Source organism: Coregonus clupeaformis, chromosome 27 (assembly GCF_020615455.1).
Source record: "Coregonus clupeaformis isolate EN_2021a chromosome 27, ASM2061545v1, whole genome shotgun sequence".
NCBI lineage: Eukaryota > Metazoa > Chordata > Actinopteri > Salmoniformes > Salmonidae > Coregonus > Coregonus clupeaformis.
This window is the reverse complement of record NC_059218.1, coordinates 28,979,602-29,003,361: the sequence shown is the minus strand read 5'-3', so window position 1 is coordinate 29,003,361 and position 23,760 is coordinate 28,979,602. Positions and strand designations below refer to the sequence as shown.

General features: G+C 45.3%; 2 protein-coding genes across 3 annotated transcripts; both read left to right on the top strand.

Moving 5' to 3' along the window:
* The first annotated feature begins 13 nt into the window (after nucleotides 1-13).
* phpt1 (phosphohistidine phosphatase 1) lies at nucleotides 14-2,467 on the top strand. The gene is made up of 3 exons (XM_041850157.2): nucleotides 14-315; nucleotides 1,612-1,739; nucleotides 1,910-2,467. The coding sequence occupies exons 1-3, from the start codon at nucleotides 150-152 to the stop codon at nucleotides 2,000-2,002; spliced, it is 387 nt and encodes a 128-aa protein (XP_041706091.1). The 5' UTR covers nucleotides 14-149; the 3' UTR covers nucleotides 2,003-2,467.
* A 2,584-nt stretch (nucleotides 2,468-5,051) lies between these two features.
* On the top strand, nucleotides 5,052-23,742 carry mamdc4 (MAM domain containing 4). Of its 2 annotated transcripts, none has more exons than XM_041850967.2 (29): nucleotides 5,052-5,209; nucleotides 5,798-5,890; nucleotides 6,212-6,373; nucleotides 6,567-6,692; nucleotides 6,832-7,068; nucleotides 7,271-7,396; nucleotides 7,476-7,634; nucleotides 7,733-7,836; nucleotides 8,376-8,531; nucleotides 8,716-8,806; nucleotides 8,980-9,096; nucleotides 9,217-9,303; nucleotides 9,465-9,602; nucleotides 9,738-9,877; nucleotides 10,040-10,148; nucleotides 10,285-10,389; nucleotides 10,580-10,714; nucleotides 10,912-11,039; nucleotides 11,203-11,416; nucleotides 13,652-13,789; nucleotides 16,003-16,130; nucleotides 16,343-16,433; nucleotides 16,753-16,902; nucleotides 17,120-17,245; nucleotides 17,574-17,698; nucleotides 22,329-22,434; nucleotides 22,528-22,733; nucleotides 22,882-22,953; nucleotides 23,061-23,742. In XM_041850967.2, the coding sequence occupies exons 1-29, from the start codon at nucleotides 5,158-5,160 to the stop codon at nucleotides 23,094-23,096; spliced, it is 3,657 nt and encodes a 1,218-aa protein (XP_041706901.1). In that variant the 5' UTR covers nucleotides 5,052-5,157; the 3' UTR covers nucleotides 23,097-23,742. The 2 variants fall into 2 exon arrangements, with proteins under 2 accessions (XP_041706901.1, XP_041706900.1); XM_041850966.2 differs by having other exon boundaries at nucleotides 22,879-22,953.
* Nucleotides 23,743-23,760: the final 18 nt, after the last annotated feature.

Here is a 23,760-nt window from a genome sequence, read left to right as displayed (position 1 = left end):
CATCTGTATTTCCGGAAGTGTGCTACGGACCTTTTTTTCCCCACATTGATCATCGCAGGAAGAATTGTCTACTATTTCAAATTCAAGAATTATCAGCTGTGCGAGCTAGCTAAGTACGTTGCATTTCGTGGAAGTATTTGAGGGAAAGAATGTGTACTCAAACGAAGGCTGCTGCCCTTATGGCGAACATTCCAGAGGCAGAAATCGACCCGACGGGTGTGTTCAAATACGTTCTCATTCGAGTACACAGTAAAGAAGACGGCGACGACTCGAGCGTAGATATTGTACGTGGATATGCCTGGGCCGAATATCATGGTAAGAGGACCAAGAATGATGATGATTTGTCTTTCAGTTTTAGTATGATTCATGTATATGTCACTGTTCTACTAGCTACAGCCTACTACTCGTACTGTGCTGGCTGTGACGCTTGCGAGCCAGTAGGTGGGGCTTATGTCACAAACATGTCAGAGAGGTGTCAGTCAGTCCAGCCCCAACGGCACAGTGCACAGCTCAGCTGGTGTGGCGACAGAAAATACAATACATGACCAAAAGTATGTGGACACCTGCTCGTCGAACATCTCATTCCAAAATCATGGGAATTAATATGGAGTTTGTACTTACTTTACTGCAAAATAGCCTCCACTCTTCTGGGAAGGCTTTCCACTAGATGTTGGAACACTGCTGCGGGAACTTCCATTCAGCCACAAGAACATTAGTGAGGTCTGGCACTGATGTTGGGAGATTAGGCCTGGCTCGCAGTCGGCATTCCAATTAATCCCAAAGGTGTTCGATAGGGTTGAGGTCAGGGCTCTGTGCAGGCCAGTCAAGTTCTTCCACACCGATCTCGACAAACCTCGCATTGTGCACAGGGCCAGATTCGTCCGTCTGACTGACAGATGGTGACGCGTGATTCATCACTCCAGAGAGGCGAGCTTTACACCACTCCAGCCGACATTTGGCATTGTGCATGGTGATCTTAGGCTTGTGTGCAGCTGCTCGGCCATGGAAACCCATTTCAGGAAGCTCCCGACAAACAATTATTGTGCTGATGTTGCATCCAAAGGCAGTTTGGAACTAGGTAGTGAGTGTTGCAACCGAGGACAAACGATTTCTACACCCTTCAGCACTCGGCAGCCCCATTCTGTGAGCTTGTGTGGCCTACCACTTAGCGGCTGAGCCGTTGTTGCTCCTAGACGTTTCCACTTCACAATAACAGCACTTACAGTTGACCGGGGCAGCTCTAGCAGGGCAGAAATTTGACGAACTGACTTGTTGGAAAAGTGGCATCCTATGACGGTGCCACGTTGAAAGTCACATATTTTTTTCAGTAAGGCCATTCTACTGCCAATGTTTGTCTATGGAGATTGCACGTCTATGTGCTCGATTTTATACTCCTGTCAGCAACGGGTGTGGCTGAAATAGCCAAATCCACTAATTTGAAGGGGTGTCCACATACTTTTGCATATATAGTGTACATTCCTCCTACAAAAAAGAACACACTTTCACTGGTTTATTTTGCACCTCACAGTGCTTTGAAATATTGTGTATTTTGAGTATTTCCAAAAGACGCGTTATGAAACTTTGAGTACATTAATGTTTTTGTCACTGCAGCCGATATCTATGACAAGGTAGCAGAGGAGCTTGAGAAAGGAGGGCACCTGGACTGTGAATGTATTGGAGGAGGAAGGATTAAGCATGACTGCCAGTCAAAGAAGATCCACGTCTATGGCTACTCCATGGTAAGAGAATGCAGAATAGTGTTGTTATTTCAGTGGAACTCATGTACGCCTATTGTTTGGGTCTTCCTTGATTCATTTTCTGATATTGCATGACAGATATTACATCTCTTGAGGTTCGTTATTTCGTAGCAGCCAATTTATCCTTTCAATTGCCTTCTTGTTCTTTGCAGGGCTTTGGCAAAGCAAATCACGCTGTTTCCACAGAGAAACTGAAGGTGCGCTATCCTAAATACGAGATCACCTGGGCTGATGAGGGATACTGACCTACACTGGACCCACCCTCTGTGCTTGGACCTGGTTCAGGCCTAACTCCTTCCTGAGTGTGGGCCAACAGAACACCGCAAAACCTCAGTGGCATCGCATTATGTGACATCTGAAGACAAACCTGTCGGTACAAAGCTGGGACTAAGATTTACACATTACCTAGTTCAGCGTTTCCCAAACTCAGTCCTAGGGACCCCAAGGTGTGCTTATTTTGTTTTTTTGCCTTAGTATTACACAGCTTATTCAAATTATCAAATCATCATCAAGCTTTGTTTATTTGAATCAGCTGTGTAGTGCTGGGGTAAAATGTTTGGGAAATGCTGACCTAGTTGCTGACTAATATACCCAGAACAGTGCTTGATTTTGTATTTTGTTTCAGTGAAACAATACATGGAAAACATATTACTTAACAGGAATCTTTTTATGTTTAACAATAAAACTAATAAATGTTTACATTGATTTAATAAATTGTAATGTATGCTTTATTAGCATGAAGTCATGTTAGTAAGGACATTTATATCATTCAATACCGCTACCTGAAAAGGAATGGGTATGAAATTCCATCTCCGGTCATGGAGTCATAAAACCATTATGTTGAGCAATGTGGTTCAATATAGGGGAAATAAAACACTCCAAAATAGCTCCCTCCGGTTTCAGACCAGAAAAACTCATCTGTCATTGCTTTTCTGTCTACTTTATCTCACTGTGTATCTAACTACAGGAAGTTCATATGGTTTTGGCAGCCACTAAACTTCAAATTGCTGATCAACTGCTACGTGAGTGATCATAAATGTGGCTATCAGATAAGGTCAGGTGAACTCATTGATCTAAAATGCATTGACTTCCGATGTTGCCATACGGTGGTATAGTGGAGGGTAAACGTTGTGTAGCCACTTTTTTTTTTGCCCAACATTTTCCCCACCTTTTGCAGAAAAATTCATTGAAAATATAGGGAGTGTTACTTTTTACACCGCGATCAGAGTTTACCCACCTACAGTGAAGGAAAAAAGTTTTTGATCCCCTGCTGATTTTGTACGTTTGCCCACTGACAAAGACATGATCAGTCTATCATTTTAATGGTAGGTTTATTTGAACAGTGAGAGACAGAATAACAACAACAAAATCCAGAAAAAAGCATGTCAAAAATGTTATAAATTGATTTGCACTTTAATGAGGGAAATAAGTATTTGACCCCTCTGCAAAACATGACTTAGTACTTGGTGGCAAAACCCTTGTTGGCAATCACAGAGGTCAGACGTTTCTTGTAGTTGGCCACCAGGTTTGCACACATCTCAGGAGGGATTTTGTTCCACTCCTCTTTGCAGATCTTCTCCAAGTCATTAAGGTTTCGAGGCTGACGTTTGGCAACTCAAACCTTCAGCTCCCTCCACAGATTTTCTATGGGATTAAGGTCTGGAGACTGGCTAGGCCACTCCAGGACCTTAATGTGCTTCTTCTTGAGCCACTCCTTTGTTGCCTTGGCCGTGTGTTTTGGGTCATTGTCACGCTGGAATACCCATCCACGACCCATTTTCAATGACCTGCCTGAGGGAAGGAGGTTCTCACCCAAGATTTGACGATACATGGCCCCGTCCATCGTCCCTTTGATGCGGTGAAGTTGTCCTGTCCCCTTAGCAGAAAAACACCCCCAAAGCATAATGTTTCCAACTCCATGTTTGACGGTGGGGATGGTGTTCTTGGGGTCATAGGCAGCATTCCTCCTCCTCCAAACACGGCGAGTTGAGTTGATGCCAAAGAGCTCAATTTTGGTCTCATCTGACCACAACACTTTCACCCAGTTCTCCTCTGAATCATTCAGATGTTCATTGGCAAACTTCAGACGGCCCTGTATATGTACTTTCTTGAACAGGGGGACCTTGCGGACGCTGCAGGATTTCAGTCCTTCACGGCGTAGTGTGTTACCAATTGTTTTCTTGGTGACTATGGTCCCAGCTGCCTTGAGATCATTGACAAGATCCTCCCGTGTAGTTCTGGGCTGATTCCTCACCGTTCTCATGATCATTGCAACTCCACGAGGTGAGATCTTGCATGGAGCCCCAGGCCAAGGGAGATTGACAGTTCTTTTGTGTTTCTTCCATTTGCATATAATCGCACCAACTGTTTCACCTTCTCACCAAGCTGCTTGGCGATGGACTTGCAGCCCATTCCAGCCTTGTGTAGGTCTACAATCTTGTCCCTGACATCCTTGGAGAGCTCTTTGGTCTTGGCCATGTGGAGAGTTTGGAATCTGATTGATTGATTGCTTCTGTGGACAGGTGTCTTTTATACAGGTAACAAACTGAGATTAGGAGCACTCCCTTTAAGAGTGTGCTCCTAATCTCAGCTCGTTACCTGCATAAAAGACACCTGGGAGCCAGAAATCTTTCTGATTGAGAGGGGGTCAAATACTTATGTCCCTCGTTAAAATACAAATCAATTTATAACAGTTTTGACATGTGTTTTTCTGGATTTTTTTGTTGTTATTCTGTCTCTCACTGTTCAAATAAACCTACCATTAAAATTATAGACTGATAATTTCTTTGTCAGTGGGCAAACGTACAAAATCAGCAGGGGATCAAATACTTTTTTCCCTCACTGTATTGTTTTTACCACTACATCACTGTATACATACAGTATACTGCAAGTCTACACTCAATCAAGTACCTAAAATATACCTCCATGTCAGTATGTGTTACTGCCAATTAAATTATGTATCTATAGCTAATGTACAGTATTAATGTCACACAAGTTTGATACTTTCATAAAGGTATACATTGCAAATTAGTATCCTATTCAGGCATTCAGTTTTCAGTGCCTCGACTTCTACATGCTCATAAGAGCCAAGTTTCTACATGGCACCTTTGCAGTGCTCAGTGTCACGAAGAGGAATTCAAGACCTTTGATGAATGCATTCAGCCACAATATTTAGTCCTGTGTTCAGTAAAGTATCTTTCAACATAGAATGTGCTGTTTTACGACTGAAGGCTCTGACCGATGCAGGTGGGTTTAAAGTCTAGCAGTTATCTATCAGTAGGAGGGAGAGCAGAGCAGAGCAGAGGAGGTCACAGGTAGACAGTGGCTGTTATCACAGTCTAATAGGTGACTGGTGGTGTTCAGACCTTCTCCACAGCTCCAGGAGAAAGAGAAGGGTAACATGGGATTAAACAGACGGTTTTCAGCCCTGGTTCTACTGACGTTTCACTGCGGTAAGAACATTGACACTGTAGTCTTCATGCAATACTGTGTAGGCTAGTGTTTACTGAACTCACTGTCCGTGTCAGAGCAACAAGGACACATTTTTCATTCACAGTTATCAAGGAAGTGCAATATCGTATTTGTTTTTGACTTGAACTAGGCTGTGTAGATCACAGGTGCATGATAAACCTAGGTCATGTGGCTTCAAAAGGTACTGCTACCACGAAAACCGTTATTTATTGTCTACAGTGTTACTTTATGGACTCTTGTGGCATGGATTCTGTAATACCTGCTATCAGGGACCTTGGGTTGAACAACATTTACCTTTACCAGATTACTGCACTGTATGGTCTTTGAGCCTGCTAACATTAGCAGCCTCATTAAACTTAGATTGGAATGGGTTCTGATAAGAGTGGAATTAAAGGGTGAGTTACCGCCCAGGCAATTCTTGCACGTATTCAGGTCCAAGAGTGGAAGATCCTACTGGGGCATTTATGCAATTGGCCACTTAAAAAGACAGAAAAATGTATGCTAAAATCACACTGCTACTGTAGATGGAGATTCTTTTCAACATCAATGATGAGTCTGTTGTTTTGCAGCAATTGGCTCACAGACACTTGCATGCCAGACCCCAGAGCTGAAGTGTGACTTTGTGTGTGACTGCACAGACTGCAGCGATGAGGACGGCTGTGGTAAGACTCCCTCTGCTCTGACTAAGCCAGACAAGTCACTACGTATCAATTATAGTACCTGTGCTCCACTGACAATGCACATTTGCCACTGAACACCAATCATGCCATTTACCAAACGTTATGTTATATCACTAGAACGGGATGGAAAAAGTTCAAGGTCAAGAATAACCCATTTCCAAGAACACACACTGCCAGACCATAGAACACACAGCTCCCTCAGACCAACAAATTGCAATGCAAGCTTTAGATTTTTAAGTGATGCCTGCCTGCTTGCCTGTCTGTCTGCCTGTCTGTATCATGCGTGTTGGTGTGAAACCCCAGGCTACAGAGGGACGGACTTTGTGTGTGACTTTGAGGACCCATACCTGTGTGGCTGGCAGGACCTGTCCTTGGAGAAGGCCTACTCCTGGGAGAGGCGTCAGAGAGGGGACACGCTGCCGGACAGCGGACCCTCCTCAGACTTCACCATTGGGACAGCCACAGGTACACTCTCCACAGTACTAGCACACACGGATATGTACTCAGTGCTTATGCACACTCCTGCTCTCCCAGTCAATTTACACAAGTAGAAAAACACAGGGCTAAGAAGGTTTGTGTAATACACTACTAAAAATGGTCATTCACATCTTCTAGTTGTGTGTGGGAGATTATGCAATGTTGTGTGTTGTGTTTTCAGGTTGGTTTATGGGAGTGACCGAAGTGAAGGCACACTCTCCCAGCACTGCAGTGATGGCATCTCCCACGATGAAACAGTCTTCTCCCTCATGCCGAATGCACCTCAGATACTTCCTCTGGGACCCAGGTAACACAATAGCATTACGATAGCAAGGTTTTTACAGTAATACTTAGCTAGTTTTTCTGATCAGTTTTAGCATCTAGCCGCTGTCTAGAATGAGGTCACTTCCCTCAAATTCTAACCTTTATACGTTGATTATTATCAGGGTACACAGGGCTGGGGCCTGCCCCATTGTTGGCCTCTGTGTATAGGGAGGACAGCACCCAGCAGGCAGTGGTGTGGCGTCCTGAGAGCACCAGCGTGCGTGGCTGGAGGGAGGCAACCGTCTTCCTGGGACACATCCCCACCGCCTTCCAGATCCGCCTCCACTCCCAACGCACCGAGGGGCGCCGCGGAGACGTGGCTATAGACCAGCTGCAGTTCCTGGACTGTGCCCTGCCTCGTGAGTCTCTCTCTTTTTCTGTCTTTTGATTCCTCTGTTTCTTTATGTTCTCTTCCTCAGATCTGTTATTCTGCGTCAGTGTGTTAACGTCACTTTGAGTTTAGAGAGATTACTCTGTTTTCTCAGATACGCTCTATTTTCTCTCTCTTTTTTCTCTTTCTCTCTCTCTCTTTCCACCTCTACCTCTACCTCTCTCTCTCAGTGCCAGTCCCAGGGGAGTCGTGTGCTGCGGGGTTACTGGAGTGTAACAGGGAGGGCTGTGTGGAGCAGCGTCAGGTCTGTGACGGCACTGATGACTGTGGTGACAAAACTGACGAGCAGAATTGTGGTGAGAGACAACTTATTCCATCCTTATTTTAACCCTCTTCCACTATTTTTATGAACTCTGTGTGGCTCTGTGTGTTTAGGAGGCTACTGGGGCTGTGACTTTGAGGACGGAGTGTGTAACTGGGACCTGAGGACTATCTCCACTGGTCTGAAGTGGACAAGGACCAGTCAGGCCAACATCTCCATGACAGACCCTTTTAAAGGACCCGGTAGAGACCATTCCAACAATACTGCATCGGGTACAAGCTCAATGTCATTTTAGAAACATATTAATCATTGTTCTGTCCTGATTTTATTCCTCAGTGAGATGTCTTCAACTTGTGTTATTGCCCTAAAGGTCACTTCCTGTATGTCACTGTACCTGAAGGCGGGCTCAAATCTGATTGGACATCCTTTCAAAGCCCTCTTCTGGAACCCACCAATAGCACACATCCTTGCAAGGTATGCACTAAGGCACAACATGGCTTCTCCAAAACACCCCTCTATCATGCTGTCTCCACACACACACATGGCTTCTACCTTGGCAGGCCGGTCTTTTGAACTTTATACACACATTTACATTTTCGTAATTTAACAGACGCTCTTATCCAGAGCGACTTACAAGAACAATTAGGCTTTGGTGCCTTAATCAATGGCACATCAACAGATTTTTTACCTAGTCGACTCGGGGATTCAAACCAGCAACATTTTGGTTACTGGTGTAAGGCTACCTAACGAACATTACACACACACACTCACACACACTATATCACACAAACTCACACACTATATCATCAGTTGACCAACTTGCAGCTGATAACCAGTCATACAATCATCACTCTGACAGTCATCATATTGCTAACCTCTCAGTCAAGGTAACAATAGTTGAATCCATCATTATGTTCACTATAATGACTAATTTACTTCAGTCTGTAAAGGGATAGACACTTGTCTTTAATGTGAACAAAAACACCTAAATGAATGTCATGTCTGCCCTGTAGATGGTGATGTACAGCCACCAGTTTGGGCCCAGGTCTGGAGGCCTGTCTGTGCTGGTGGCAGACACTGATATCTACCCGGTGTGGCAGAGGGGGGGTGCCCTGGGGGACCTCTGGGTCAAGGCTGAGGTGGAGATCATTACCAACACCAGCTTCCAGGTGAGTGGACTGGATAAGGCTGGGTGGACATAAGCAAAGCGTGGACATATGCTCCAGATGCTTTTCCAGATGCTCAAAGTGCTTTACATTAGATGAGGGACAGTATTGAGCCTGTTGAATACTGACCACCTTTTCATTTGCATATTGCTCTCTTTCTCCTTTTAATGACTTTCATCTGTCTTAGCTTGTGTTTGTGGCTGCGATCCGAGACAAGGAGTATGGAGGGGTTGCTATAGATAGCATAATGATGTCTCCTAACTGCCGCCTCTCTAAAGGTGAACCAAATAAACACATACTAGGAAGGTCTTTTTTGAATCACACAATGTATACAGAACTGAACTACTAATAATGTTAACCAACAGCACAGTGCAATATGGTCATTACATAGCATGTATACTGTATCTATTTACCCGCTTACTCTGTCCCCTTCCCACCTCTCCTCTTGCAGGAAATGTCACATTAGCAAATTTCCCCAAACCTCCTGGGCATCCTTGCACTGGCGATACCAGTAAGATCTGTGACTTTCATGAAGACTGTGCGGATAAAGATGACGAGGCCAAGTGTGGTGAGTACTCTGGGTATACGATGTATGTATTATTGTAGGTGTATTATGTTTGTGTTATTTGTCTCATGATTCTGAGTGTGAATCTGCATGTTCTTAGTGGCTGTGTGTGTGTTTGTGTAGGGGACTTCTCCTATGAGAAGGGCAGCTCTGGATGGACAGACAGCAGCATTGGAAGCCAGCAGTGGGTGCTGAATGACACCAACAAAGGTAACTTTTGGACAGCGGTGTGTGTGCGTGCATGCATGCTTGTGTGTGCTATGCATATCAAGATACTATAAGGTATGAGTGGCCATATCTGGTCAGCTGTACATTTTGTTTAGTTTGTTTTTAAGTATAGTGACAGACCACCTCTCTCTCTCTGCCCTCAGTCAAGTACCTGTATGTAGCTAAAGCCCCAGGGCAGCAGTTGACTGATGCCCAGACACGCACCCCTCTCCTGGGCCCCTCGGGGCCAGCCTGCACCCTCAACTTCTCCTACTCCCTGACCAGCAAGAGCAATCACACCGGTAACACAGCCTCAGCCACCTGCAAGCAAACCCTAACAATCACCTTAACCAAAACCTATGTCCCTCCTACAGTTCAGGACATCTGCCACTCCTTGTCTTTACCTCTGCCTCTTTGTTCCCCTCTCTCTCCCCTAGGTGAGCTGTCCATCCGGGTGATTGACAGTCTGTTGGGCAGTCAGCCCAGGCTTTGGGAGTTCAGTGGGAAAACAGGATCCGTAGAGGGGGTGTACCAGCAGGCGCAGGTGTACATCGGAGCCAGGGATCACCGCTTCCAGGTATGATACCTTCAGGATATTCTTATGGTTTGGTTTGGGGGACCTTGTTTGAAGCCAGTAATCATCTTGTATCATCTACTGTAGTAAATGTATTCCTTTTTTGATGCTGTGGTTACTCTTTCTGGTATTTACTCTTTCTTTCACTCCACCTCTCTTTCCGAGATGGAATTTTCGGCTCGTGCTAGGAAGCTGTGCCCATGTGCCAGAATAACAGTGAAGGATGTTCGTTTCATCAACTGTCACGCTCAGTATTTCCCATCCTCTCCCACAGGTAAGCAATTTATGTTTCAGTTTGAACAAATATCGTTTTTTTTGTGATCATTTGGTATTTCACACACATCCTGTCAATATATAGTATTTTATTTTGTTGATTTTCTGCTGATATATGATTTGTTTCTTCTGGACAGATCTGTCATGTAACTTTGAAGAGGGACTGTGTGGCTGGTACCAGGATCAAACTGACAACTTTGACTGGAGCCTGCTCACAGGGATGGACCATTCCATTGGCGTCGGTACTAAAATGACCTTGCGTAGTCAGCTAGGATCACATAACCACTTACCAGTTTTACATTCTAAACATGTCATACTTCTCACATAGTAGCATTACTCCAAGTGTTCTCTGCTCTCTATGTAACCAATGGACCTGATCATTAAGTCATTAGATGTCTATAACACCTTAATTAATCATATCTTTGATTATAGGTAAAAGCCTTGCTGTAGACGTATGGAGCCCCTTGTTACGGGGTGTGTCTGGCCGTCTGTTATCGTACAGTCTGCCAGGCACCTCCGGACATCACTGCCTGTCCTTCTATTATAAGCTCTACGGGCCTGAGACAGGTGAGGATGGGCTCTTCTTGACGTCCATAACTAACAGTTACAGTAACTAAAGAGTCACTCCTGAACAAAATGTAAACTGCTCTCCACGCCTTATTTCTATCTCCCTGTTCTCTTCCTCACATCCTCTTCATATGTTTTTACTCCTTCTCTCTCAACTCCCCTACCCTCCGTCTACCCCCTCTCTCTATCCCTCTCAGGTGCACTCAGTGTTAAGATGCGTGATGCCTACGGCGTTGAGAGTCTGCTATGGATTCGCAGCGGTGCCCATGGCAACATCTGGCATGAGGGACACTGTCCAGTATCTGAGCAGCTAACTAGCTTCCAGGTAAGAGTGGGTTCAATACAGGTTTTAGGTCCAGTGACACATAAACATTCTTAATAACAAAAAGAGAATATGTCTGTTCATGTTGACATTGATATGACACTTCCATTTCTCCCCACCCCTGCTCCCCTCTCCTTCTTCCTCTCTGATTCACAAACACACACAGTTGATGTTTGAAGCAGTGCGCTCCGGCTTTGACGGGCGGTTGGCGCTAGATGACTTGGCATTTGTGAACCGCCCATGCACCGTGCCCAATATGTGCTCCTTTGAGGGCCAGCACTGCGGCTACACCACCACTGGCACTGCCCGCTGGCTCCACACTAACTGGCAGTCCTCCAACACTGGGCCCAAAACAGACCACACACTGGAGACGGTGATGGGTGAGAGATAGAGAGAGAGAAAAATTAATAGAGAGCCTTTGAGTGAATTTGTATTTGTATTTATTATGGATCCCCATTAGTTCCTGCCAAGGCAGCAGCTACTCTTCCTGGGGTCTGGCAAAATTAAGGCAGTTATACAATTTTAAAAATACACTGCTCAAAAAAATAAAGGGAACACTTAAACAACACAATGTAACTCCAAGTCAATCACACTTCTGTGAAATCAAACTGTCCACTTAGGAAGCAACACTGATTGACAATAAATTTCACATGCTGTTGTGCAAATGGAATAGACAACAGGTGGAGATTATAGGCAATTAGCAAGACACCCCCAATAAAGAAGTGGTTCTGCAGGTGGTGACCACAGACCACTTCTCAGTTCCTATGCTTCCTGGCTGATGTTTTGGTCACTTTTGAATGCTGGCGGTGCTTTCACTCTAGTGGTAGCATGAGACGGAGTCTACAACCCACACAAGTGGCTCAGGTAGTGCAGCTCATCCAGGATGGCACATCAATGCGAGCTGTGGCAAGAAGGTTTGCTGTGTCTGTCAGTGTAGTGTCCAGAGCATGGAGGCGCTACCAGGAGACAGGCCAGTACATCAGGAGATGTGGAGGAGGCCGTAGGAGGGCAACAACCCAGCAGCAGGACTGCTACCTCCGCCTTTGTGCAAGGAGGAGCAGGAGGAGCACTGCCAGAGCCCTGCAAAATGACCTCCAGCAGGCCACAAATGTGCAAGTGTCTGCTCAAACGGTCAGAAACAGACTCCATGAGGGTGGTATGAGGGCCCGACGTCCACAGGTGGGGGTTGTGCTTACAGCCCAACACCGTGCAGGACGTTTGGCATTTGCCAGAGAACACCAAGATTGGCAAATTCGCCACTTGGGCCCTATGCTCTTCACAGATGAAAGCAGGTTCACACTGAGCACATGTGACAGACGTGACAGAGTCTGGAGACGCCGTGGAGAACGTTCTGCTGCCTGCAACATCCTCCAGCATGACCGGTTTGGCGGTGGGTCAGTCATGGTGTGGGGTGGCATTTCTTTGGGGGGCCGCACAGCCCTCCATGTGCTCGCCAGAGGTAGCCTGACTGCCATTAGGTACCGAGATGAGATCCTCAGACCCCTTGTGAGACCATATGCTGGTGCGGTTGGCCCTAGGTTCCTCCTAATGCAAGACAATGCTAGACCTCATGTGGCTGGAGTGTGTCAGCAGTTCCTGCAAGAGGAAGGCATTGATGCTATGGACTGGCCCGCCCGTTTCCCAGACCTGAATCCAATTGAGCACATCTGGGACATCATGTCTCACTCCATCCACCAACGCCACGTTGCACCACAGACTGTCCAGGAGTTGGCGGATGCTTTAGTCCAGGTCTGGGAGGAGATCCCTCAGGAGACCATCCGCCACCTCATCAGGAGCATGCCCAGGCGTTGTAGGGAGGTCATACAGGCACGTGGAGGCCACACACACTACTGAGCCTCATTTTGACTTGTTTTAAGGACATTACATCAAAGTTGGATCAGCCTGTAGTGTGGTTTTCCACTTTAATTTTGAGGGTGACACCAAATCCAGACCTCCATGGGTTGATACATTTGATTTCCATTGATCATTTTTGTGTGATTTTGTTGTCAGCACATTCAACTATGTAAAGAAAAAAGTATTTCATAAGATTATTTCATTCATTCAGATCTAGGATGTGTTGTTTAAGTGTTCCCTTTATTTTTTTGAGCAGTGTATTACAATACATTCATAACAGATTTCACAACTCACTAAGTGTGTGCCCTCAGGCCCCTACTCCACTACCACATATCAACAACACAAAATACATGTGTACATGTGTGTATAGTGCGTATGTTATCATGTGTGTGTATGCATGTGTCTGCACCTATGTTTGTGTTGCTTCACAGTCCCCGCTGTTCCATAAGGTGTATTTTTATCTGTTTCTTAAATCTGATTCTACTGCTTGCATCAGTTACCTGATGTGGAATAGAGTTCCATGTAGTCATGGCTCTATGTAGTACTGTGCTCCTCACATAGTCTGTTCTGGACTTGGGGACTGTGAAGAGACCTCTGGTGGCATGTCTTGTGGGGTATGCATGGGTGTCTGAGCTGTGTGCTAGTTGTTTAAACTGACAGCTCGATGCTTTCAACATGTCAATACCTCTCACAAATACAAGTAGTGAGAGATACAGAGAAACATGGAATCTTCTTAAACATATCCTATTGTTGTTCCTTAGGGTACTACATGATGGCAGACAGTGATGTGGAGATCCTACCACAGGGCAGTGTGGCCACCCTTACATCTCCTGTGCGAGTAGGCGTGGCACAAACAGAGTGTGTTCACTTCTGGTACCACATGGGGGGAGAGAATCCTGGTGAGTATATACCTTTTACAGTACATACCCACCCTCAATCACACATAAAACGTTGCATGCTGGGGCCTCCCGAGTGGCGCAGCGGTCTAAGGCACTGCATCGCAGTGCTTGAGGTGTCACTACAGACCCGGGTTTGATCCCAGGCTGTGACCGGAGACCCATGAGGCGGCGGACAATTGGCTCAGCGTCATCTGGGTTAGGGAAGGGTTTGGCCGGCTGGGATTTCCTTGTCCCATCGCGCTCTAGCGACTCCTTGTGGCAGGCTGGGCGAAGCTGACTTCGGTCGCGAGTTTTCTCCGACACATTGGTGCGGCTGACTTCCGGGTTAAGCGAGCAGTGAGTCAAGAAGCAGTGTAGCTTGGCAGGGTCTTGTTTCGGAGGACACATGGCTCTCGACCTTCGCCTCTCCTTAGTCCGTACGGGAGTTGCAGCGATGGGACAAGACTTTAACTACCAATTGGATATCACGAAATTGGGGAGAAAAAGGGGTAAAACTACAAAGAAATTACAAAACTTTGCATGCTTGTACACAAACCCATACAGTGTCTTGCAAAAGTATTCATCCCCCTTGGCGTTTTTCCTATTTTGTTGCATTACAACCTGTAATTAAAATTTTTATTTGGATTTCATGTAATGGACATACACAAAATAGTTAAAATTGGTGAAGTGAAATGAAAAAAATTACTTGTTTCAAAAAATTCAAATAAATAAATAACGGAAAAGTGGTGCGTATTCACCCCCTTTGCTATGAAGCCCCTACATAAGATCTGGTGCAACCAATTACCTTCAGAAGTCACATAATTAGTTTTAAAAAGTCCACCTGTGTGCAATCTAAGTGTCACATGATCTGTCACATGATCTCAGTATATATATACCTGTTCTGAAATGCCCCAGAGTCTGCAACACCACTAAGCAAGGGGCACCACCAAGCAAACGACGCCATGAATACCAAGGAGCTCTCCAAACAGGTCAGGGACAAAGTTGTGGAGAAGTACAGATCAGGGTTGGGTTATAAAAAAATATCAGAAACTTTGAACATCATACGGAACAGCATTAAATCCATTATTAAAAAATGGAAAGAATATGGCACCCCAACAAACCTGCCAAGAGAGGGCCGCCCACCAAAACTCACAGACCAGGCAAGGATTAATCAGAGAGGCAACAAAGAGACCAAAGATAACCCTGAAGGAGCTGCAAAGCTCCACAGCGAAGATTGGAGTATCTGTCCATAGGACCACTTTAAGCCGTACACTCCACAGAGCTGGGCTTTACGGAAGAGTGGCCAGAAAAAAAGCCATTGCTTAAAGAAATAAATAAGCAAACACGTTTGGTGTTCGCCAAAAGCCATGTGGGAGACTCCCCAAACATATGGAAGAAGGTACTCTGGTCAGATGAGACAAAAATTTAGCTTTTTGGCCATCAAGGAAAACGCTATGTCTGGCGCAAACCCAACACCTCTCATCACCATGAGAACACCATCCCCACAGTGAAGCATGGTGGTGGCAGCATCATGCTGTGGGGATGTTTTTCATCGGCAGAGACTGGGAAACTGGTCAGAATTGAAGGGATGACGGATGGCGCTAAATACCGGGAAATTTTTGAGGGAAACCTGTTTCAGTCTTCCAGATTTGAGACTGGGACGGAGGTTCACCTTCCAGCAGCACAATGACCCTAAGCATACTGCTAAAGCAACACTCGAGTGGTTTAAGGGGAAACATTTAAATGTCTTGGAATGGCCTAGTCAAAGCCCAGACCTCAATCCAATTGAGAATCTGTGGTATGACTTAAAGATTGCTGTACACCAGCAGAACCCATCCAACTTGAAGGAGCTGGAGCAGTTTTGCCTTGAAGAATGGGCAAAAATCCCAGTGGCTAGATGTGCCAAGCTTATAGAGACATACCCCAAGAGACTTGCAGCTGTAATTGCTGCAAAAGGTAGCTCTACAAAGTATTGACTTTGGGGGGGGTGAATAGTTATGCACGCTTAAGATTTCAGTTTTTTTGTCTTATTTCTTGTTTGTTTCACCCCAAAAAATATTTTGCATCTTGAAAGTGGTAGGCATGTTGTGTAAATCAAATGATACAAACCCCCTAACAGTCCATTTTAATTCCAGGTTGTAAGGCAACAAAATAGGAAAAATGCCAAGGGGGGTGAATACTTTCGCAAGCCACTGCCACTGCTCTGACATTAGTGTGTGTGTGTTCGATTTTAGGTTTGCTGACTGTGTACATGAAGCCAGTGAAAGGAGACAGGGTGAAGATCTTCTCCAACAGCCAGGACCAGGGAGATGTCTGGCGCCATGGCAACGGCAACATCAGCAGCACCACCACAGACTGGCAGGTAGTGTACATGATGTCATGTGATCAAGCCACTGGTCAGACACTTAGCCTAGCGGTTAAGAGCGTTGGGCCAGTAACCGAAAGGTCTCTGGTTTGAATCCCAGAGCCGACTAGGTGACAAATCTGTCGATATGTCCTTGAGCAAGGCACTTAACCCAAATTGCTCTGGATAAGAGCGTCTGCTAAATGAATTGAAAATTGTTTGTGTTTCAGTTGGAGTTTGAGGTGCAGGGAGCAGGTGGCAAAGGCACTCATGTCTCAGTTGATGACATAATTTTCTCGAACCATCCTTGTCAAACACTAGGTCAGTACTTCACACACACACACACACACCACACAGAGAGAGAGAGAGAGAGAGAGAGAGAGAGAGAGAGAGAGAGAGAGAGAGAGAGAGAGAGAGAGAGAGAGAGAGAGAGAGAGAGAGAGAGAGAGAGAGAGAGAGAGAGAGAGAGAGAGAGAGAGAGAGAGAGAGAGAGAGAGAGAGAGAGAGAGAGAGAGAGAGAGAGAGAGAGAGAGAGAGAGAGAGAGAGAGAGAGAGAGAGAGAGAGAGAGAGAGAGAGAGAGAGAGAGAGAGAGACTCTGATTGTGTGTGTTAGTGACATGCATGCTGGTGTGTTTGTCAGGTACAAAGTGTGATCTGGAGAGAGGTATGTGTGACTGGACCAACACTCAGAACCCTGAGCTAGACCAGTTGGACTGGGAGCTGACCAGTGCTGAGGCAGAGACCCACTACCCCACACCATCCCACGACCACACCCTTGGGACAGAGAGAGGTGACACACTGACACCTATAAATGTAATCTAAGGTCTTGATAAACCAAATGGTAACACTTTACTTAAAGCATGCAGGTATAATAAATTATGATGCAGTTATAATGCATTATAAGATTTGTCATAAGCATCAAATTGGCCTCTGAAATCCTACTCTTCCAGATGAGAATGCATGTTCTGATTGGTCCCAGTCTTATTGTCCTTATGTCCATTCTGCAGGTCACTTCCTGTTCCTCCCTAGTAGCACCAGGGACACAGCCAATTACAAGGCCTGGTTGCTGAGTCCTCATCTGCCCTCCACCAAGGGCACCTGCCTGCGCTTCTGGGTGTACAAACCAGTCTCCCGTAAGACCCAACCTACACCACTGGACTTCACCACCACTGCTGTCTTAACTCTATCAAACAACCTGCCTTACCTGTCTGTTTCTATGTGATGATGACAATCATGATGGTGATGATCCTGGTTTGTTAATGCCATTATAGTCTTCTGTAGCTCAGCTGGTAGAGCACGGCGCTTGTAACGCCAAGGTAGTGGGTTCGATCCCCGGGACTACCCATACACAAAAAAAATGTATGCACGCATGACTGTAAGTCGCTTTGGATAAAAGCGTCTGCTAAATGGCATATTATTATTATTATTATTATTATTATATTCCACACTGTGTCCATGCAGATGGTAGTCATCTGAAGGTGTGGAGGCAGTCTAAAGAGAACCCGAAACAAATGCTGAGTGTGGAAGAGGTGGGAACAGTTTGGTCACGCTTCGATGTTGACATCACCTCTACTGACGAGTATCAGGTCAGACATCACACAAACACACACACACACACACACAACACAGGTGTGGTTCCTGAGTTTATTAAACAATTAACATCCCATCATGCTTCGGGTCATGTTTAAAAATGCCCAGTTGCCCTTATTTTGGCTACCATGGCTAGAAGAAGAGATCTCAGTGACTTTGAAAGAGGGGTCTCAAAGGAGCATAGTGGATTTAAAGTGTGTGCGTGAGATCGTGTGCACGTGCATCTAGTTCACAAGATTTTAACCCAATTGAACACTTAGGGGAGATTCTGGAGGGCGCCTGAGACTACATTTTTCACCGCCATCAACAAAACACCAAATTATGGAATGTCTCGTGTCGCATCCCTCTAATTGAGTTCCAGACACTTGTAGAATCTATGCCAAGGCACATTGAAGCTGTTCTGGCGGCTCATCGTGGCCCAACGGCATATTAAGACACTTTACAGTGCCTTCGGAAAGTATTCAGACCCCTTTACTTTTTCCACATTTTGTTACGTTACAGCCTTGTTCTAAAATTGATTAAATTAAAAATGTTCCTCAGCAATCTACACACAATACCCCATAATGACAAAGCAAAAACAGGTTTTTATACATTTTGCAAATGTAGAAAAAATAACAAACAGAAATACCTTATTTACATAAGTATTCAGACCCTTTGCTATGAGACTCTAAATTGAGCTCAGGTGCATCCTGTTTCCAATGATCATCCTTGAGATGTTTCTACAGCTTGATTGGAGTCCACCTGTGGTAAAGTCAATTGATTGGACATGATTTGGAAAGGCACAAACCTGTCTATATAAGGTCCCACAGTTGACAGTGCATGTCAGATCAAACACCAAGGCATGAGGTCAAAGGAATTGTCCGTAGAGCTCCGAGACAGGATTGTGTCGAGGCACATACAGTGGGGAGAACAAGTATTTGATACACTGCCGATTTTGCAGGTTTTCCTACTTACAAAGCATGTAGAGGTCTGTAATTTTTATCATAGGTACACTTCAACTGTGAGAGACTGAATCTAAAACAAAATTCCAGAAAATCACATTGTATGATTTTTAACCCTCCCGTTGTCCTAGGGTCAAAATGACCCGCCACTGTGTTGAACCAACTTTATTTAATTTTTTATATTTTTTGGATCATTTGTGAGAAGGAGGCAGTGATACTTTCTTTAAAGTAATAATAATGTTGGTTCAACACAGTGGCGGGTCATTTTGACCCTAGGACAACGGGGGGGTTAAGTAATTAATTTGCATTTTATTGCATGACATAAGTATTTGATACATCAGAAAAGCAGAACTTAATATTTGGTACAGAAACCTTTGTTTGCAATTACAGAGATCATACGTTTCCTGTAGGTCTTGACCAGGTTTGCACACACTGCAGCAGGGATTTTGGCCCACTCCTCCATACAGACCTTCTCTAGATCCTTCAGGTTTCGGGGCTGTCGCTGGGCAATACGGACTTTCAGCTCACTCCAAAGATTTTCTATTGGGTTCAGGTCTGGAGACTGGCTAGGCCACTCCAGGACCTTGAGATGCTTCTTACGGAGCCACTCCTTAGTTGCCCTGGCTGTGTGTTTCGGGTCGTTGTCATGCTGGAAGACCCAGCAACGACCCATCTTCAATGCTCTTACTGAAGGAAGGAGGTTGTTGGCCAAGATCTCGCGATACATGGCCCCATCCATCCTCCCCTCAATACGGTGCAGTCGTCCTGTCCCCTTTGCAGAAAAGCATCCCCAAAGAATGATGTTTCCACCTCCATGCTTCACGGTTGGGATGGTGTTCTTGGGGTTGTACTCATCCTTCTTCTTCCTCCAAACACGGCGAGTGGAGTTTAGACCAAAAAGCTATATTTTTGTCTCATCAGACCACATGACCTTCTCCCATTCCTCTTCTGGATCATCCAGATGGTCATTGGCAAACTTCAGACGGGCCTGGACATGCGCTGGCTTGAGCAGGGGGACCTTGCGTGCGGTGCAGGATTTTAATCCATGACGGCGTAGTGTGTTACTAATGGTTTTCTTTGAGACTGTTGTCCCAGCTCTCTTCAGGTCATTGACCAGGTCCTGCCGTGTAGTTCTGGGCTGATCCCTCACCTTCCTCATGATCATTGATGCCCCACGAGGTGAGATCTTGCATGGAGCCCCAGACCGAGGGTGATTGACAGTCATCTTGAACTTCTTCCATTTTCTAATAATTGCGCCAACAGTTGTTGCCTTCTCACCAAGCTGCTTGCCTATTGTCCTGTAGCCCATCCCAGCCTTGTGCAGGTCTACAATTGTATCCCTGATGTCCTTACACAGCTCTCTGGTCTTGGCCATTGTGGAGAGGTTGGAGTCTGTTTGATTGAGTGTGTGGACAGGTGTCTTTTATACAGGTAACGAGTTCAAACAGGTGCAGTTAATACAGGTAATGAGTGGAGAACAGGAGGGCTTCTTGAAGAAAAACTAACAGGTCTGTGAGAGCCGGAATTCTTACTGGTTGGTAGGTGATCAAATACTTATGTCATGCAATAAAATGCAAATTAATTACAATGTGATTTTCTGGATGTTTGTTTTAGATTCTGTCTCTCACAGTTGAAGTGTACCTATGATAAAAATTACAGACCTCTACATGCTTTGTAAGTAGGAAAACCTGCAAAATCGGCAGTGTATCAAATACTTGTTCTCCCCACTGTATATGGGGAAGGGTACCAAAACATTTCTGCAGCATTGAAGGTCCCCAAGAACACAGTGGCCTCCATCATTCTTAAATGGAAGAAATGTGGAACCACCAAGACTCTTCCTATAGCTGGCTGCCCGGCCAAACTGAGCAATCGGGGGAGAAGGGCCTTGGTCAGGGAGGTGACCAAACACCCGATGGTCACTCTGACAGAGCTCCAGAGTTCCTCTGTGGAGATGGGAGAACCTTCCAGAAGGACAACCATTTCTGCAGCACTCCACCAATCAGGCCTTTATGGTGGAGTGGCCAGACGGAAACCACTCCTCAGTAAAAGGCACATGACAGCTCGCTTGGAGTTTGCCAAAAGGCACTTAAAGACTCTCAGACCATGAGAAACAAGATTCTCTGGTCTGATGAAACCAAGATTGAACTCTTTGGCCTGAATCCCAAGCGTCACTGTCACGTGACGTGTATGCGGTCAGCGAAGTCAAACGCAGGACACAGAGCGGCTGGCAACGTACTTTACTGAACACAGTAATAAACGTACAAAAACAACAAACCTCCAAAACAGGGAGGAAAACACAATACCCGTACACAAAGCAACTGCCGGAAATGACAAAGAACAATCACACACAATAACCAATGAGAGACAGGGGTAAATATAGGGAATACAATACAACATAATGGGAAGCAGGTGTAAACAATAAAGACAAAACAAGACAAACACCGAAACATCGATCGGCAGTAGCTAGTACTCCGGGGACGACGAACGCCGAAGCCTGCCCGAGCAAGGAGGAGGAGCAGCTGTCGTATCGGGTGAATGGTGGCAATTATTGCTGATAAACAAAGGAGTCCGCTCATACTGAATCTTTGATCATAAGGTTTATTCAGATCACAAGCTTTAGCATAAGTGACAGGTGACATGCCCACCCGGAGAGCGACGCCTCAGAATGGCTGCTCTGCCCTCTCCTTCGTTTTTCCCCCTACTTATAAACAATGCAAAAAGATGGGCTCCCTCTTCTGGCCAATCACCAGTCTCCCCTGTCTACAACACACTTCCTGTCTGTTGTATGTGATGTTACACTAAAACATTCCCTCTTGATACTAAAATCAACAGTTCCACTTAAAAACATTTAACAACGTCATAATCTCAATACACGACACAGCCTCGGCTGAATCCGTGACAGTCACGCCTGGAGGAAACCTGGCACAATCCCTACGGTGAAGTATGGTGGTGGCAGCATCATGCTGTGGGGATGTTTTTCAACGGCAAGGACTGGGAGACTAGTCAGGATCGAGGCAAAGATGAACGGAGCAAAGTACAGAGAGCTCCTTGATGAAAACCTGCTCCAGAGCGCTCAGAACCTCAGACTGGGATGAAGGTTCACCTTCATCCCAAGAGAATGCAGGAGTGGCTTCGGGACAAGTCTCTGAATGTCCTTGAGTGGCCCAGCCAGAGCCTGGACTTGAACCCGATCGAACATCTCTGGAGAGACCTGAAAATAGCTGTACAGCAACGTTCCCCATCCAACTTGACAGAGCTTGAGAGGATCTACAGAGAAGAATGGGATAAACTCCTCAAATACAGGTGTGCCAAGCTTATAGCGTCATACGCAAGAAGACCCGATGCTGTAATCGCTGCCAAAGTTGCTTCAACAAAGTACTGAGTAAAGGGTCTGAATACTTATGTAAATGTAATATTTCAGTTAGCAAAAATTTATGAAAAACTGTTTTTGCTTTATCATTATGGGGTATTCTGTGTAGATTGATGAGAGAGAAAAAAAACATTAATACATTTTAGAATAAGGCTGTAATGTAACAAAATGTGGAAAAAGTCAAGGGGTCTGAATACTTTCCGATGGCACTGTATGTTGGTGTTTCCTTTATTTTTGCCAGTTACCACTATATATTGTTTCATACTGTATTATTGCAAGGAAGGGTTGTTGTTCATTGAGAATGTGTGTTTCTAGATTATATTTGAGGGTTTCAAAGGAGACACTGGAGTCTTGGCTCTCGATGACATTGACTATAACATAGGATTCAACTGTGCCGGTGAAGCAAAAGACCCAATGACAAGTAAGATGCAAGGAATATATTTTTCATGGCTCATACCACGTGCCAGGCCTGGCTGAACAACCCTTGTCTAATAACACCTTATGTCCAATACAGCCACACCAGAACCAGACAACACAGGGGGTATTGCAGCTTCCATCATCGTGGTACTGCTGCTGCTGGCCACTCTAGGAGCATTGCTCTACTACCACCTGCACACGCAGGAAAAAACAAAGGCAACGACTGGCGGGGCTGTGGAGCGATCAGCTTTGCCTTCAGCTAACGAAGGCATTGCTAACGACATGTATGACTCACGCCTCACAGTGAGTATTATGGCGCCACTATTTCTTGGTCATTTCTGGGGGGGTTTCACCTGGTTCAAGAACGGTTAAAGGAACGTCTCAAGAAGGTGTTTCTAACATGAAATGTTTGTACATTTGTTATCATTCTCCTTTTGTCCATTTTCAGCAGGACCGAATGAACGTGTCTCCAGTTCCGGCACAACCAATGGCGGAGGACATCACTTACGAAGTATGTGTCTCTGTAAGTACATGTCCCATTCTGAATGAATGAACTTCTATTCACTTATTTATTCTATTCTAATGTGCTCTGTGAATAAACTACAAATATCGGTCTTTGTGTGTCTGCAGGATTCCACAGAATTAGTGAGGGAGGCGATGGTGTAGAAGGGGAGACTCTGCCTCCTAGTGGTGGCTTTGTGAAATGAAGGCGATATCACAGCAGAAGAACTGCTTGTGTCGTCTTGCACCTGACACACACACACATATACACACACACACACACACACACACACACACACACACACACCTGGATATCAGGATAGCATTGACTTGCTAACTGTGAGTGAATGGCTATAGCATCCACTGCACACCTTCACTAACCCTACAACACACAAACACACTCACGCTCATCCATGTACCATTGCAATCAGTGGAGCAGCTGCAGATTCGACTGACTGGGTCCTGAAGTCTGGGACTTCTGCTGGTGGACAGTTAGGATAGTTGGAGGTCAATGAGATGAGATGGCTCACTGTATGGAGTGCTAGCTGCCAAAGCATGAAATTGCCCCTTCTGTCTTCAGAGACAAGACAGACACTGCTCTGCTATGGTAATTCTACTAATAATGAGTAGAAATGGAGAACGCTCTGACAAAAATGTCTGTCGCCGAATCCTATCGGTTGGCTACAGTGCTACATTTTACTTATAGCTTATTGATATGAGAGCCATGCTATATAGCTGTTTATAAACTGGGTGGTTCAAGCCCTGAATGATGATTGGCTTACAGCCGTGGTATATCAGACTGTATACCACGGGTATGACAAAACATTTA

What these genes read in the sequence shown, in the direction of transcription:
- mamdc4 (XM_041850966.2), top strand. Translation starts at nt 5,158, where the DNA reads ATGGGATTAAACAGACGGTTTTCAGCCCTGGTTCTACTGACGTTTCAC. An exon ending in CACCATTGGGACAGCCACAG is followed by an intron (nt 6,374 to 6,566) that starts GTACACTCTCCA and finishes TTGTGTTTTCAG; the next exon opens with GTTGGTTTATGGGAGTGACC. An exon ending in CATGGGGGGAGAGAATCCTG is followed by an intron (nt 13,790 to 16,002) that starts GTGAGTATATAC and finishes GTTCGATTTTAG; the next exon opens with GTTTGCTGACTGTGTACATG.
- phpt1 (XM_041850157.2), top strand. Translation starts at nt 150, where the DNA reads ATGTGTACTCAAACGAAGGCTGCTGCCCTTATGGCGAACATTCCAGAG. An exon ending in TGCCTGGGCCGAATATCATG is followed by an intron (nt 316 to 1,611) that starts GTAAGAGGACCA and finishes TTGTCACTGCAG; the next exon opens with CCGATATCTATGACAAGGTA. An exon ending in ACGTCTATGGCTACTCCATG is followed by an intron (nt 1,740 to 1,909) that starts GTAAGAGAATGC and finishes TGTTCTTTGCAG; the next exon opens with GGCTTTGGCAAAGCAAATCA.